Source organism: Rhinatrema bivittatum, chromosome 2, assembly GCF_901001135.1.
Source record: "Rhinatrema bivittatum chromosome 2, aRhiBiv1.1, whole genome shotgun sequence".
Lineage (NCBI taxonomy): Eukaryota > Metazoa > Chordata > Amphibia > Gymnophiona > Rhinatrematidae > Rhinatrema > Rhinatrema bivittatum.
The window spans coordinates 42,813,191-42,831,154 of record NC_042616.1 but is presented as its reverse complement, the minus strand read 5'-3'; the positions used below and the strand labels follow the sequence as shown (position 1 = coordinate 42,831,154).

General features: G+C 48.3%; 1 protein-coding gene across 1 annotated transcript in view; it reads right to left on the bottom strand.

Moving 5' to 3' along the window:
* Positions 1-12,330, bottom strand: part of LOC115085976 (zinc finger protein 585A-like) — a 70,277-nt gene extending 57,947 nt beyond the window's left edge. Inside the window, 1 exon segment of the mRNA XM_029592561.1 lies at positions 12,113-12,330. Coding sequence (XP_029448421.1) covers positions 12,113-12,136 — 24 coding nt within the window. The 5' untranslated portion in view covers positions 12,137-12,330.
* Positions 12,331-17,964: the final 5,634 nt, after the last annotated feature.

Here is a 17,964-nt window from a genome sequence, read left to right as displayed (position 1 = left end):
AGCATCCATGCCCATCGCTTTTCGGTCCCGCCTGCGACTGAAGCAGCATGAAACCTTTGGGTTGTTGAAGGTCGCCAACAGGTCTAGATCCGGTAGACCCCAGTGGTTCCAGAAGAGCTGAAAGGCCTCGTCTGCCAGCTCCCATTCTACTGGGTCCAAGTCTCTCCTGCTGAGGAAATCAGCTCTGATATTGCCCTCTCTCGCAATGTGAGAGGCAGATATGCTTAGAAAATACTGCTCCTCACACACCAGAAGTGCATTTATCTCCTGCGATACCTACTAACTCTTGGTTCCACCATGATGATTGATGTAAGCCACCGTCGTTGCATTGTTGAACATTAACCAAACTGCCCGAGCCTCTATACACTCAGCGAACCTGAGGTATGTTAACAGAACCACTAGTGTCTCCAGTCCGTTGATGTTCCACTGCCGCTCTGCTGCATTCCAGTGCTCTTGTACCATCAACTCCAGACAGTGAACCCACTCAGCCCCAAAGGCTTGCATCTGTCATGAGTACGATCCAATCTGGCATCTTCAGGGAAAATGCCCTTCCTGAGATGATCCGCCTGTAACCACCAGTTCAACTGAAATCTCACCTCTAACAGGAGGATCAGCCTCTCCGCATAGTTCTGTGACTGCGGACTCCAAGAAATATGTGCATATCTGCCCTTGCCCAGGGAAGCACTTATAATGCGGCAGCCATCAACCCCAGGACCTGCAGATAAGACCACATGGTTAGACGAACAGAATTCCGCTAGGATCGAACTCTCACAATCAAAGTGTGGATCCGAGCCTCCAGCAAAAATACTCTGCCTTGTCTTGTATTGAATCGAACTCCAGGATCTAAGACAATGCAAATGGCATTTGGCCAGATTCACCACCCAGCCTAGTTCCTGTAGCAAGGAAACCACCCTGCGGGAAGCGTGAAGACACTTTTCTACGGTCTTGGCTCTAATCAACCAGTCATCCAGATAAGGATGAACTAGAATGCTCTCCTTGTGGAGAGCCACCGCTACCACCACATGACCTTGGAAAAGATCCTGGGTGCTGTGGTTAGCCTGAAAGGCAAGGTTTGAAATTGAAAATGACGATCCATAATAGCAAACCAGAGAAACCACTGATATTCCCGACAAATGGAACTATGCCTCCATCAGATCCAGAGACGTGAGATACTCCCCTGTTTGTTCTGCCATTATGACAGAGCACACCATTTCCATTTGGAAACGCATGACTCATAAATGTTGGTTGACTCCCTTGAGATCCAGTATGGGCCTTTCCTCCTTGGGCACAACAAAATAAATGAAATAACGGCCTGTATTTTGCTGCGATTTGGGAATGGGAATCACCGCTTTCAGGTTCAACAGCCTTTGTATCATTGCTTCCACGTCTACCCTCATCTGAGGAAAGTTGCATGGAGAGACCATAGACATATGGAGGAATGCGAAGAAATTCTAGAGCAGTGGTCCCCAACCTTTTTTGCACCAGGGACCGGCTTCAAGCAAGACCATTTTTCCATGGCCCGGCAGGGCGGGGCTTTGGTCATATGAGGGTGGGGTTATGGAGGGGGTTGGATTTTAGTGCACACTTATCATTTAATTATGACATTTATAATGTGAATGTGACTCAACTCACCATAGGTTCTCATATGCATGGCACACTGACCCATGATCGTCATGGGGCTAGATGTAAAAGTACAGTTTGTATCCACGGGAACCCCCCTGACCCACAATAATGGATGTAAAGCAGAATTATGACATTCCCCATACAACTCACCCTACAAAAAAGATATTCTGGTTCTGGTGACATCTCAGTAACAGTAACTCAAACTCCTTCTACTTCCAGGCTCAATAGCCCTACTTATGAAAAGACAGCAGTTTACCACCAATGCATGTCCTCTTGAGAAAACACAACAAATAAGACCGATACAAACGCTTACATGCTAGCAAAATATTTCATCTCGGTAACAGACACAGAACCAACCTAACATACTCCCAGGATCTGTAGTAATGCACATAAACTAATCTGCACACAGTTACACCTGTATTATGGAATACACTCAAACAGGAGCAACCCTATCTATGAAAAGGCAACACTACAAATATTAAATCAGGTCCTAAAAACCAATACACCTCTTATTAGGAAAACGGAACTAGCAAGCAGCTATAGATCCCCACACAGAAATAATTGTAAAACTATACTAATAAGCAGAATAAATGTTTCAAAACAGCTATGAACAGAATAACATCCAACAATTAAAAACTCATAAAAACTATTAAACATTCTCCAAACACCAATAAAATATTTCAAAAAAGCAGACATCACACAATTAAAATGGCAGTCAAGAAAAATAAACTTAAAAAGCCACTTTTACTTACCCCCTCCAGCAGCTGTCCTACTCCCCTTCCCTGCAGGCCGTGGCACACACCAGAAGCAGCAGTAGAAGCTAAGCTCTATACTTATGGTCCTCTTCCTTAGTGCCCATGACTCACACACACACCATACCAGTCATGCCCCCATGACCAGTTTCTGTCTCTCACACACCAATCATCTCCCAAACAGTCTTTGGCACACACACACCAGTCACCTTCCTGAACAGTTTCTCTCATGCCATACACACACACACAGGCTTCCCACTCCCGTGTTCTACTTACATATACGGGCTTCTCACTCTCATAATCACTTTCTCTGTCTCTCTCTCTCTCACACACACACACACACTCACCAGTCTCTCACTCCCATGTTCTCTTTCAGATATACAGGCTTCTCCCTCCCATGATGTGTCTCACACACACCCAGGTTTCTCACTCCCATGCTCACTCTTCACATGCACAGGCTTCTCATTCCCTGAATCACATTCTCTCACATTCACACACACCAGTCTTTTTCTCTCACACACACCGTCACCTTACCAAGCAGTCTCTCTCTCTCATGCATGCACACTCACCCAGGTTTCTCACTCCCATGCTTTCTTTCACCCCCACAACACCAGGCTTCTTACGCCCATGTTTTCTCACATACCCAGACTTCTCACTTCCATGCTTTTTCTCTCTCACACACACACATCAGTCACCTGACTAATGTCTCACACTCTCACATACACATCAGTCATCTCCCTGAGCAATCACTTTCATTGTCTCACATACACACACACACACACATCAGCTCTCTGACCAGTCAATCACACACAGGCTGGCTGCCTGCTTCTCTCTCTTTCTCTCACTCACTTCCTCTCCCCCCCCCCCCCCCCGAGCACAAACGGTAGCTGCACCACCTCCTCCTCCAGCCCCCGCAGGCCAAGAAAGAAGAATCCCATCGGCCGCGGAAGGCTCACGTTGCTGTCTCCTTTACCTATTATCAGCTGCTTCGACTGCTCGGGGGCCGATGCTGCTGTCGCCGCTGCTATTTTTTCATGCGGCACGGCTCTTTCTTCTTTCCGCGCACCGCGTATCACTTCCTGTTCCGGGTCAGTGGGAGGGGGGGCGGGAAGAAGAAAAGGCCAGCCGCGGATGCCACAGCTTTTTTTTTGCACCGCTGCCATTCCCGCTCGGCTTGAACGTGCTGATAGCCCAGCGGCAACGGCAGCGGGAGAGACCGGGAGCGCGCGACACACCTGCCGGTGCTTGGCGGCGCCGCGGACCGGCAAAAAACTCCCACGGCCCGGTCCGCGGACTGGTGGTTGGGGACCCCTGGTCTAGAGCATAGCCATCCCGAACTACTTCGAGAACCCATTGATCTGAAGTAATCTGGAACCATCTCTGATAAAAACGGGATTGGCGGCCCCCTATCACCTGCACCAACAGGTGAACCCACAAACATTTATATTTATTTTATTTATTTAAACAGTTTTATATACTGTTGCACAGAATAATCCATCTCAATGGTTCACAATAAAAAACCATATATAAAATAGAAAAATGGGAAAATACACTTTTATAATAAAAAAATATAACTATCTACAATTTTAAAACTATAAAATACCAAGGTATTGGGAACACTGAGGGGCTCCAGTTACAGAGCCTGCAAGCTTTCATGGCCCTCAGGGGCGAAAGGACTGAGACCTGCGGAAGGGAAGGACCTCCCTATAAGGCCCAAAACACCAGTAGTCTCAAGAGAGGCCTTTGGCCCAAAAAGATCAGCAATGGGTTTTTTGTCCTCTGGCAATCGAGGGACCTGGGTTCCCCCCCATTTCCCTGCCATTTTTTCCAATTCACAGCTAAACAAAAGCGAGCCCTTGAATGGAGAAATTACCTGATAATTTCGTTTTCCTTACTGTAGACAGATGGACTCAGGACCAACGGGTATAGTGTACTCCTGATAGCAGTTAGAGATGGATCAGACTTCAATCTGATGTCAGCCCCTAGTACATATACTCCTGCAGGAAGTGCAGCTCTTCAGTGTTCTCCTCGAAAAGCATTGTGGATATATGTGTGACTGACTAATTGATTAACTTGAATAACTTCATAACTTGGTTAAACGCTATAACTTGATTAACTTGAACTGGTTGATTGACTATAGCTGGAGACTGCCAGTGTACTCAACTGGAAAGCAGTCGACACCCGGCATGATGGATGTCCTAGGTAAGTGAAAATGTGGCTTACCCTTGAAATCCCATGCAGCCAAGGGTGGGATGCTGAGTCCATCTGTCTACACTAAGGAAAACGAAATTATTAGGTAAGTGATTTCTCCATTTCCTAGCAGATGGACTCAGGACCAATGGGATGTATAAAAGCTACTCCTGAACCAAGTGGGAGGTTGCCCGTGACCCACTTAGTACTGCCCTTGCAAATGCCATGTCCTCTCGAGCCTGAACATCCAGACGGTAGAATCTGGAGAAGGTATGGATGGAGGACCATGTCGCCGCCCTGCAGATCTCGGCGGGTGACAGCATTCTAGTTTCTGCCCAGGAAACTGCCGGGGCTCTGGTAGAATGGGCCTTGACCTGTAGAGGCGGTGGTTTGCCTGCTTCTACGTAGGCTGACTTGATGACTTCTTTGATCCAGCGGGCTATGGTTGCCCGCGAGGCCGCTTCCCCTTGTCTCTTCCCGCTGTGAAGGACGAAAAGGTGGTCCTTTTTCGTACTGCTTCCGACATTTCCAGATATCTGGCTAGGAGTCTGCCGATGTTGAGGTGTCATAGACTACGAGCTTCTTCCGAATTCCTCAAGTCATCCGTCTATGGTAGCGAGATGGTCTGGTTAAGGTGGAAGTGTGAAACCACTTTAGGGAGGAACGAAGGAACCGTGCCTAGTTGGATGGATCCCGGGGTGAGCCTGAGGAACGGCTCGCGGCAGGACAGAGCTTGTAGTTCCGAAATGCGGCGGGCTGAACAAACTGCTAGCAGAAACACAGTCTTAAGGTTAACAGGCGGAGGGACAGAACTCGGAGGGGTCTGAAGGCGGTCCCTGCTAGGAAATCCAGGACAAGATTGAGATTCCACAGAAGTGACAGCCACTTTAGTGGTGGGCGGATGTGTTTGACTCCCTTCAGGAAGCATGACACATCCAGGTGAGAAGTTATGCTGTCGCCCTCTCTTTTGGAGCCATAGCATGACAATGAGGCCACCTGTACCTTGATGGTATTGAGGGACAGTCCCTTCTGTAGCCCGTTCTGTAAGAATTCCAGGATCACGGGAACCTTAAATGAGCGTGGCTTGATGTCGTGGTCTTCGCACCAGGCTTCAAATACTCTCCAAATCCTTATGTAAGTTAACGATGTGGAGAACTTGCGTGCTCGGAGTAGGGTGTCGATTACAGCCCCCGAGTATCCACTCTTTCTCTGACGAGCCCTCTCAATGGCCAAACCGTAAGAGAGAATTGAGAAGGGACCTCGTGGAGTATCGGACCTTGCTGTAGCAGGTCTCTGTGTGGAGGCAGTGGTAGGGGGTTCCCTGCCAGTAGTCTTCTCATATCTGCGTACCACGGTCTTCTTGGCCAGTCCGGGGCCACCAGAACTGGTCCCCTGTGTAGCTGTATTTTGTAAATGATTGCGCCCAGCAGGGACCACGGCGGGAAGGCGTATGAAGGGGCCCCCAGTGGCCAGGTCTGTACCATGGCATCGATCCACTGGGTCTGAGGTTCCTGCCTGCGGCTGACGTACCTGAGTACTTGGGCGTTGGACCGGTTTGCTATAAGGTCCATGTCAGGTGCCCCCCACCGGTTCACTATCATTTGGAACACTGCGGACGACAGCTTCCATTCTCCCGGGTCTAGGCTTTCTCTGCTGAGGTAATCTGCCATGATGTCTTTCCCGGCGATGTGGACGGCGGAGATCTCCTGGAGATTTGCTTCCGCCCACGCCCTTAGAGGGTCTATTTCCAGGGACACCTATTGGCTTCTGGGTCCCCCCTGTCGGTTGATGTAGGCCACTGTTGTGGCGTTGTCAGACATCACGCTGACCGCTTTGTCTCGAAGTCTGTGAGCGAACCACAGACAGGCTAGTCTGACTGCCCGTGCTTCTAGGCAACTGATGTTCCACCCCGCCTCTTCTGTGTTCCACTGCCCTTGGGCGGTTAACTCCTCGCAGTGTGCTCCCCATCCTCGTAGACTGGCATCTGTGGTCAGCAGGGTCCAAGTTGGGGAGGATAGCCTTGTTCCCGGCTCAGGTGGCTGACCTGTAGCCACCAACATAGCTGGGTCCGGACCCTGACCAGGAGTGATAGACATACGGTATAGTTCTGGGACAGTGGGCTCCACCGTGACAGAAGTGAGTGCTGTAGGGGTCTCATTAGGGCTCGCGCCCATGGCACTACTTCCAGTGTGGATGCCATCAGCCCGAGGACTTGCAGGTAATCCCATGCTGTGGGACGAGGTTCGCTCAGCAGGATTTGTAATCAGTTCCACAGTTTTGATCTCCTTGTGGGGGTCAGGCTGACCTTGTCTTCTCTGGTGTCGAATCGAACTCCTAGGTATTCCAGCGACTGTGAGGGCTGTAGCGAACTTTTGTTAGTGTTGACCACCCATCCTAGGCTCTCCAGTAGAGTTCTGACTTTGTTGGTTGCTTGGTGGCTTTCCTCTGGTGATTTTGCCCTGATCAGCCAATTGTCTAGGTAAGGATGTACGAGGACTCCTTCCTTCCTCAGTGTTGCCGCCACCACCACTATCACCTTGGTGAACGTCCGGGTTGCTGTGGCTATCCCGAAGGGTAGGGCCCAGAACTGGTAGTGACAGTCCAGGACTTTGAAGCGTAGATAGCGCTGGTGTTCCTGATGACTTGGGATGTGTAGGTAGGCCTCCGAAAGATCCAGGGATGTGAGAAACTCTCCCGGTTGTATCACCCTTATTACGGATCGTAGGGTTTCCAAGCGGAAGCGGGGAATCCTCAGGTTGCGGTTGACCGACTTGAGGTCCAGGATGGGCCTGAACGTTCCCTCTTTCTTGGTGACGATAAAATTAATGGAATAATGTCCAGTATTTATTTCTCGTGGAGGCACTGGGGTTATGGCCTTGAGGGCCAGCAGTCTGGACAGTGTAGCCTCCACTGCCGTCCTCTTGGAGAGGTCGTGGCAGGGAGACTCCATGAACTTGTCCGGAGGGGTTCGCAGAAAATCCAGGTAGTACCCCTCCCGAATGATGGCTTGTCCAAAGTTATCTCGACCCATCTGTGGTAGAATAGGGCTAGTCTGCCCCCTATGGCTTCTTCCCTTGGACGGGTCGGCGGAATCTCATTGTAGGGTACAGCTGGGGCCTGTACCCGAGCTGGTTCCCTTCTTGTTGTGCTTGTTCCGAAAGGACTGGTTCCTGCCCGTAGGGCGGGGCGCTTGATAGTTGCTTCTGAAGTGCTGTGAACTTCTGCCCCTTGAGGATCAAGAGAAGAGTCGCTGGTTTCTCTTCATCCTATCCTCCGGCAGGCGCAGCAATGGAGAATCGCCCCATTTGTTGGCCAGTTTCTCTAGCTTGCTGCCGAATAGGAGGGATCCTTTGAAGGGCATCCTTGTATGGAGAGTCTTGGAAGATGCATCAGCCGACCAGCTTCGAAGCCAGAGTTGTCTCCTGGCAGCCACCGCAGATGACACTCCTCTGGCCGCTGTGTGCACCAGATCGGAAGAAGTGTCCGCAAGGGATGATACCGCTGGTTCCATGACTTCTCCAGGGGTGTTGTTCCTGGTCTGAGATAAGCAGGCACGTGTCACTACGATGCAGCAGGCCGCTATTTGAAGGGACATAGTGGCCACGTCAAAAGACTGCTTAAGGATGGATTCCAGACGTCGGTCATGTGCATCTTTGAGCGCTGCTCCTCCCTCCACTGGGATAGTAGTGCGCTTCGAGACCGCACAGACCATGGCATCAACTCTTGGACATGCGAGAAGGTCTTTGGTTGCCGGGTCCAGGGGGTACATGGCTGCCAAAGCTCGTCCCCCTTTGAATGTGGACTCTGGAGCACTCCATTCCAGGTCAATTAGTTGTTGGACGGCTTGTAACAGAGGGAAATGATGGGAGGTCTGGCGGAGGCCCTCCAGTAGGGGATTCGGCTTAGGCTCCCCTGAAGTATCTGGGCCCGGGATAGCGAGGTCCCTCAGGCTGTGGGTGACCAGGTCAGGTGGTTCGTCCTTAGTAAAGAAGCATCTCATGGTTCGGTGAGGCTCTGTCACCGGGGGCAGTTCCCCCTCTTCTAGGGGCTCGGCTTCCTCTTCAGAGTTGTCCGTGTCCCCAAAGGTGGAGCTTCTGGGCGGTGGAAACCTTTGCCTAGGTCTCAAGGGGCCTGGGACATAAAGGTCTTCTGGCAGAGAATGTGGCTGATCAGCCGGAGGTTCAGTTTGCATTTGAACTAAGGTGTGTATCCCTTTGAAGAACTCCACCCATGAGACAGAAGCTGGATCCAAGCTGAGGGGCGCTGGTTCCCTGGGTGTCCCCGTCTGAGGGGGTGTCCCGCTGTGATTTGCTAGGTCCGGGGTTCCCACTGAGGAGCTATTACTCAGTCCTGGGTGGGACTGGCCCTGGGCTGGATCTCCCAGGGCCTCCTCGCACTGAGTGCACAGGGCGTTGGCCTCCTTGCTTTGTGCGGCTCTGATATGGCATGCTGGCCAGAGGCCTTGAGCCTTTACCCCTGTTTCTGGTGGTGCCATGGCTGTCGGCGCGTAAACCCTTATGCGTTGCGGTGCGCCTAAGACATACGTGTGGGTTATGCGCGGAGATGTGCACCCAAGTCCTGGTTATGCGCCCAGCTCAATAGGCGTGCGGAGCGCGTATATCTTGTGCGCCCAGCCCTTGTGTGTATAACTTATGCGCACAAGGATTATGTGCGTAGTAACTCTATGGGCACATGTAAATTGTGCGCCTAGCTAGACTTGTGCGCTCGGGCCGAACGGCAAACAGAACGGCAAATAGGGCCAAGATGGTGATGGCGACCATGCGGGCAATATGGCGACCACCTCGGAGGGTCTTCACGTGGGTAGACCCTTGGAAATAACCGGGGCCTGGTCCTGCTAGGGTGGATCAACCCAGTGGCACTGGTCTCGGCCGGTGACCTGTGCTCCTCCTCGATCCTCGGAGACCAGATTCAAGTAGAAGATTTCTACCTTACCTTGTCTTCGGTGCTTCCCGGTTTCGTTCCGGGCGGTCTCCGGCTGCGAGGGGAGAGGGCAAATACCTTCACCGCCGCGCTCGAGGGTGCACCCGCTGCCTCTCAGCCACACCCAAGGATCGGGGGCTAGGTCCACCCTGCGAAACAGCCGCCGGACCGAGGCTCACCTCCGAGGGCCCACGGAAATCACCTCGGGAATCTCAACTGGGGGAGGGACCCGATGGTATCACCGCAGGAGAGCAGAGCTCATCTTCAGAGGTAGGTTCTTTTCCCTTAATTTTGGTTTTCTTTGAGTTGGATCTAACACTGCGAGAGCATGCAGATAGTCCCTAACTGCTATGGAGACAGAAAATACTGAAGAGCTGCACTTCCTGCAGGGGTATATGTACTAGGTGCTGAAGTCAGATTGAAATCTGATCCGTCCCCAACTGCTATCAGGAGTACACGATACCCATTGGTCCTGAGTCCATCTGCTACACGCTAGGAAAGGGCAGTTTGGTAAGATTGAACTTTGAAATAGTATCCACTGACCAGTTGCACAGCCACAGCTGACGCCCTGGCTGCAATAATCGAAGCAGTTCCTCTGGTGGCTGTGCGAACTAAGTCATAGCCCCATCAGCTAAGAAAGTTGCCCCCCAGTTCCACCATAGATCCAAGATCAGACACAGTGCTACCAGATTCTTGGCAAAGACACAAGGTAGCCTAAGCTACCAAGGAACAACAAGAAGTAATTTGTAAATTCATTATCACCAGATGAAAGATTTCTTTTAGAAAAATCTCAATCCTTCTATCCTGAGCATCATTCAGTGCCACACCTCTCTCTACCGGGATGGTGGTACATTACATGATGAGCACTCTTAGCACATGGATCTACTGTAGTAGGTACTGCTGATTCAGAAGACTAGCCCTTTAAAAGTCTGCAATCCCTGGAAGAATTCTACCCAGGAAAAGGTAGAATTCCAGGCCCCAAAGACTCGAACCTGACATTGTGAGAGTTAGTGTCCGCTGATGACTCTGTCCATGGACCGATCACGGGTGGGGACACCCACATCTTATCTCCCTCAGACCTACTCCCCTTAGACTGAGGAGATGGGCCACTATCAGCAAAATCAGGAGGAGGTAAATCTCCCCAAGCATCCAAGCAGCACTCACCCAGGCTTATAGAAAGCTCTGACTGAATAGCCCTGATGTGGCATACAACACAAATGGATAATCGCTTTGGCTTCTTCGCCACAGAAGCAATGGTTGTAAACGTGCAGACTGGCAAAGGCTCGCACCTAGATTACCCGTACGTATAAGCCGCACCCAAAATGACTAACCATACCAAGGGGAACGTACAGAGAAGAGCAACCAAAATGATAAGGGGCGTGGAACGGCTGCCCTATGAGGAAAGGCTGTTCAGTTTGGAGAAGAGATGACAGACAGGAAATGACAGAAGTCTACAAAATCATAAAAGGACTTGAAAAAGTTAATGTAAACTGGTTATTTACTCTCTCAGATAATAGAAGAACTCCATGAAGTTAGCAAGTAGCTCATTTAAAACAATTCAAAGAAAATTATTTTTCACTCAATGCATAGTTAAGCTCTGGAATTCATTGCCAAGGGATGTGGTTACAGCAGTTAGTGTAACTGGATTTTAAAAAGGTTTGGATAAGTTCCTACAAGAAAAATCCAGAAACTGTTATTACAGTAATTAATAAACAATAGTAGCTTATGATTTATCCAATGTTTGGATACTTACCAGGTATTTGTGACTTGGATTGGCCACTGTAGGAAACAGGATACTGGGCTTGATGGACCCTTGGTCTGACCCAGTATGGGATATCTTATGTTCTTATGGACACACAAAAATGTGCATACAAGTGGACACGCCTAGGCCACTCATCCAACCAGACACCCAAACCAGGCGCAAGCGAACAATGCCTAAACTGGAAGCACAAGGTGTGCATCCAGAAGGATGAACGCCCAAACTGGACACACAAGCATGCAGCAATGTGCAAAATCACCACACAACCTACATGCCAAAAAGGGAAAAGCCTGGGAGTGGGGCCTAGCCAAACAAGTGTTCAACCCGCTGTGCCTGCACTACCTCCTCTCACAGAACTCCACAGAGAAGTGAGTGGGACAGCTGAATGCCAAGGTAATAGACCCTTTCTCCTTTTCACTGTTTATTGATTTATTTTTTTTTAAAGTAAAAAACTTTTACCTGAGCTTAGCCCCGGTATCGCCTCAGGAGGCAAGAAGTGCTACACAGACATGTCTGTCCGATATTTCAACTTCTTTCTTCTTTTTACTCAAAGGCAATCCTTCAAAGGGAAATGCATGGCCACCATCTGCTGGAGACGGGGAATACTGACGGGCTAATATCGGGGCGGGACTATATGACCATGACATCAGTTTTTCCTCTATCTGCTGGCAGAGGTACATAACCCACTCGTGGGAATTGTCCTGCCCACACTAAAGAAAAGGAAATTATCAAGTAGGTAGTAATGTTTTATTTCAGGCATCCCAGGACTGACTCTAAAATATCCCAGGTTAGAAAGCTGCAGCAGTGTTTGTAGAGAGAGGGCAGGAAGTTGGGGACAATCTCTTACCTGAGCAGAAGCTCCCGCAGGCATTTTCCTCTCTGCTTTTGCTTCTTTTAGGAGTGAAACTGAATTGGGGGCTCTATCGCTGGCTGAGGAATAGCTGAGTTTTTTCTTCTCAAGTGCTGGGGGAAAGAAGGAACTCAAACTGGAAGGCTGCAGAACAGAAGTCTCTCTTTTCCGCCTTCCTTGCTGGCTCTTCCCTTAGAAACAGAAAAGGCTCCTCCTCTTCCTGCCCGGCGCACATTGATGATGTCACAGAGGGGCGGACGAAGTCTATTGTGAAAAATGTACAAATTGTCCTGCCAATAAAGTTTCCTCGTTTTCTGCAATCCTGACAATGCTGGTAGGTCAGAAGTGAGTTTTGATCTCCTGCTGGGCTATCTCACTGCCCAGAGGGTCCAGATTCCAAGTAAAGGCTCCTTTGTGCCAGAAAAGTAATTTCTAGGGCAGAAACCTTGAATACAACTAAACTGCTCAGTGGCCTTTCCCTGAAACTTCCTTAATATAGCAGTGAAAATAGTATCCATGAAGATGTTAGCAAGCGTGAAAAATGTATCTGCAAATACTTAAGAATGATTCATAAGTTCAAGCAATGGGAACGGAATCATGAATGCATGTTTCATTACGTGTTAGTCAACTGGACCAGAATGTTTTATTTCTTGTATTTTATTTTATTGTAATGTTTTTATTGATTCAATGTAGATAACATGTTTGTATGTACTATATGATTTTTTTATTGATCTAGTTTAATTTCTAAACTATTTTGATTTGAACTATAAAGGTAGTATATCAAGAACCCCCTCCGCTGGTTTCAATCGTACCTCTGCAATAGACAATACAGAGTAAAAATGGGGAACTGTAAATCAAAACCATTTAACTTGACGCAAGGCGTCCCCCAAGGTTCTTCACTTTCTTCCACATTGTTCAATATATACCTTCCTTTGCCATCTCCTATCAGAACTTGGGCTTCCACACTTCATATATGTGGATGACGTACAGATCCTCATACCTATTACTGACACCCTGTCCAATGCCTTGAAAACATCGTAATCAGCCCTCACCTCAATCGGCTCCCTGCTCTCTGAGAATTACCTTGCCATCAACACCTCCAAAACTGAGCTTTTAGCCATCTCATCATGCAATACCCATTCCTACCTCCCCAAACACTTCGCACCACACGTTTGTAGCGTTGGCGTCACCCTAGACCAGTGGTTCTCAACCTTTTTTCTGTCGGGACACACCTGACAGATGGTTCTCACATGCGTGACACACTGACCCATGATCGCCACGGGGCTAGATGTAAAAGTACAGTTTGCATCCACGGGAACCCCCCTGACCCACAATAATGGATGTAAAGCAGAATTATGACATTGCCCATACAACTCACCCTACAAAAAAGATATTCTGGTTCTGGTGTCATCTCAGTAACAGCAACTCAAACTCCTTCTACTTCCAGGCTCAATAGCCCTACTTATGAAAAGACAGCAGTTTACCACCAATGCATGTCCTCTTGAGAAAACACAACAAATAAGACTGATAAAACTCTTATATGCTAGTAAAATATCTCATCTCGGTAACAGACACAGAACCGACCTAACATACTCCCAGGATCTGTAGTAATGCACATAAACTAATCCGCACACAGTTACACCTGTATTATGGAATACACTCAAACAGGAGCAACCCTATCTATGAAAAGGCAACACTACAAATATTACATCAGACCCTAAACACCAATACACCTCTTATTAGGAAAAAAGAACTAACAAGCAGCTATAGATCCCCAAACAGAAATAATTGTAAAACTAGACTAATAAGCAGAATAAATGTTTCTAAACAGCTATGAACAGAATAACATCCAACAATTAAAAACTCATAAAAACTATTAAAAATTCTCCAAACACTAATAAAATATTTCAAAAAAAGCAGACACATCACATAATATTAAATAATTAAAATGGCAGTCAATCAAGAAAAATAAACTTAAAAAGCCACCTTTACTTACCCCCTCTAGCAGCTCTCCTACTCCTCTTCCATGCAGGCCGTAGCACACAGCAGAAGCAGCAGTAGAGGCTAAGCTCTATACTCATGGACCTCTTCCTTAGTGCCCATGTCTCTCACACACACACCATACCAGTCATGCCCCCATGACCAGTTTCTGTCTCTCACACACCAATCATCTCCCAAACAGTCTTTGAAACACCCACCAGTCACCTTCCTGAACAGTTTCTCTCTTGCCATACACACACACAGGCTTCCCACTCCCGTGTTCTACTTACATATACGGGCTTCTCACTCTCATAATCACTTTCTCTGTCTCACACACACTCACCAGTCTCTCACTCCCATGCTTGTTCTCTCCACATGCACAGGCTTCTCATTCCCATAATCACTTTCTTTCTCACACACACACACACCAGTCACCTGATCTCTCTCATGCATACACACACAGGCTTCCCACTCCTTGTTCTCTTTCAGATATGCAGGCTTCTCCCTCATATGCTGTGTCTCACACACACCCAGGTTTCTCACTCCCATGCTCACTCTCTTCACATGCACAGGCTTCTCATTCCCATAATCACTTTCTCTCTCTCTCACACACACCAGTCACCTGATCTCTCTCATGCATACACACACACACACACACACACAGGCTTCCCACTCCATGTTCTCTTTCAGATATACAGGCTTCTCACTCCCATGCTGTGTCTCACACACACCCAGGTTTCTCACGCCCATGCTCACTCTTCACATGCACAGGCTTCTCATTCCCATAATCGCTTTCTTTCTCACACACACACACACACCAGTCACCTGATCTCTCTCATGCATACACAAACAGGCTTCCCACTCCATGTTCTCTTTCAGATATGCAGGCTTCTCACTCCCATGCTGTGTCTCACACACATCCAGGTTTCTCACTCCCATGCTCACTCTCTTCACATGCACAGGCTTCTCATTCCCATAATCACTTTCTCTCTGTTACACACACCAGTCTCTCTCTCTCATTTCCATGCTCGCTCTCCACTGCACAGGCTTCTCATTCCCTGAATCACATTCTTTCTCTCATATTCACACACACACCAGTCTCTCCCTCATGCATGCACACACACACACAGGCTTCTCACTCCCATGCTTTCTTTCACACCCCCCCCCCCCCAAAACCAGGCTTCTTACGCCCATGCTTTCTCACATACCCAGATTTCTCACTTCAATGCTTTTTCTCTCTCTCACACACACACATCAGTCACCTCCCTGACTAATGTCTCACACTTTCACATACACATCAGTCATCTCCTTGAGCAGTCACTTTCATTGTCTCTCACATATACACACACATCAGCTCTCTGACCAGTTTCTCTCACTCACACACATGCTCTCAATCACACGCAGGCTGGCTGCTTCTCTCTCACACTCACTTCCTCTTCCCCGCCCCTCCCCGAGCACAAATGGTAGCTGCCGCAGCCTCCTCCAGCCCCCGCAGGCCAAGAAAGAAGAATCTCATCGGCCGCGGGAGGCTCCTGCTGCTGTCTCCTTTCCCGATTACCGGCTGCTTCAATTGCTCGGGGGCCGATGCTGCAGCGGCCGCTGCTACTTTATCACGCGGCACGGCTCTTTCTTCTTTCCGCGCGCCGCGTATCACTTCCTGTTCCGGGTCACGGAGGGGGGGGGGGGCAGGCGCAGGCGCGGGAAGAAGAAAAGGGCAGCCACGGATGCCACAGCTTTTTTTTTTTTTTTGCACCGCTGCCGTTACACTGGGTTTGAACGTGCTGATAGCCCGGCGGCAACGGCAGCAGGGAAGAAAGAGCAGCGGGAGAGTCCGGGAACACGCGACACCCCTGCTGGTGCTTGGCAACACATTGGGGTGTCGCGACACACCGGTTGAGAACCGCTGCCCTAGACATAAGAACATAAGAAAATGCCATACTGGGTCAGACCAAGGGTCCATCAAGCCCAGCATCCTGTTTCCAACAGTGGCCAATCCAGGCCATAAGAACCTGGCAAGTACCCAAAAACTAAGTCTATTCCATGTAACCATTGCTAATGGCAGTGGCTATTCTCTAAGTGAACTTAATAGCAGGTAATGGACTTCTCCTCCAAGAACTTATCCAATCCTTTTTTAAACACAGCTATACTAACTGCACTAACCACATTCGCTGGCAACAAATTCCAGAGTTTAATTGTGCGTTGAGTAAAAAAGAACTTTCTCCGATTAGTTTTAAATGTGCCCCATGCTAACTTCATGGAGTGGCCCCTAGTCTTTCTACTATCCGAAAGAGTAAATAACCGATTCACATCTACCCGTTCTAGACCTCTTATGATTTTAAACACCTCTATCATATCCCCCCTCAGTCGTCTCTTCTCCAAGTTGAAAAGTCCTAACCTCTTTAGTCTTTCCTCATAGGGGAGTTGTTCCATTCCCCTTATCATTTTGGTAGCCCTTCTCTGTACCTTCTCCATCGCAATTATATCTTTTTTGAGATGCGGCGACCAGAATTGTACACAGTATTCAAGGTGCGGTCTCACCATGGAGCGATACAGAGGCATTATGACATTTTCCGTTTTCTTCACCATTCCCTTTCTAATAATTCCCAACATTCTGTTTGCTTTTTTGACTGCCGCAGAACACTGTACTGACGATTTCAATGTGTTATCCACTATGACACCTAGATCTCTTTCTTGGGTTGTAGCACCTAATATGGAACCCAACATTGTGTAATTATAGCACGGGTTATTTTTCCCTATATGCATCACCTTGCACTTATCCACATTAAATTTCATCTGCCATTTGGATGCCCAATTTTCCAGTCTCACAAGGTCTTCCTGCAATTTATCACAATCTGCTTGTGATTTAACTACTCTGAACAATTTTGTGTCATCTGCAAATTTGATTATCTCACTCGTCGTATTTCTTTCCAAATCATTTATAAATATATTGAACAGTAAGGGTCCCAATACAGAACCCTGAGGTACTCCACTGTCCACTCCCTTCCACTGAGAAAATTGCCCATTTAATCCTACTCTCTGTTTCCTGTCTAGACAATCAATTTAACCTAAAAAAGTTCATTAACGCTACCCTAAAAGAATCCTTCTTCAAACTACATACCCTAAAAAATCTCAAATCCCTTCTACATCTCAACGACTTCCGCACTATTCTCCAAGCCTTCATCCTGTCCAAACTTGATTATTGCAATGCCCTCCTCCTAGGCCTACCTAAGAATGCTATCCAGCCCCTTCAAATGCTCCAAAATGTGGTTGCCCGTATCCTTACTAATGTCCACAGAAATGACCACATCACCCCTGTACTCAAACACTTACACTGGCTGCCAATCTCACCCCGGATTCGGTACAAGTCTCTCACCATCATCCACAAATCTCTACACACCAATAAGATGCTATTCCTCAATGAACAATTACAGTTTCGCATAACGAACAGACCCACAAGAAACCAACATCTCGCAACACTACGTACTCCCTCACACAAACTCACAAGGCTTAAATCCACCTCCGACTGTGCTCTCTCCTTAGCAGGCCCAAAACTTTGGAACAACATGCCCCCCAATCTTCACCTAGAACCATGCCATAAGAAATTCAAGCAGAACCTCAAGACATGGCTTTTCAAGCAAGTCTACAATTAATACCCTATTCTTCACCTACCCTATGTCTTCGCCCCACCCTCCCCCTCCTCCCTTCCCTTTAACTTCATCCTTAACTTTCCCTTACCCATAGCCTCTGCCCCATTTCCCTCCCGCCCTAACCACCTCCTTTTCTATTCCACTGCATCCCAAAGCCACACACCTACATTTGTAAACATTATTCTAGTGCATTGTTTGCCTATGTATATATGTAAATATTAT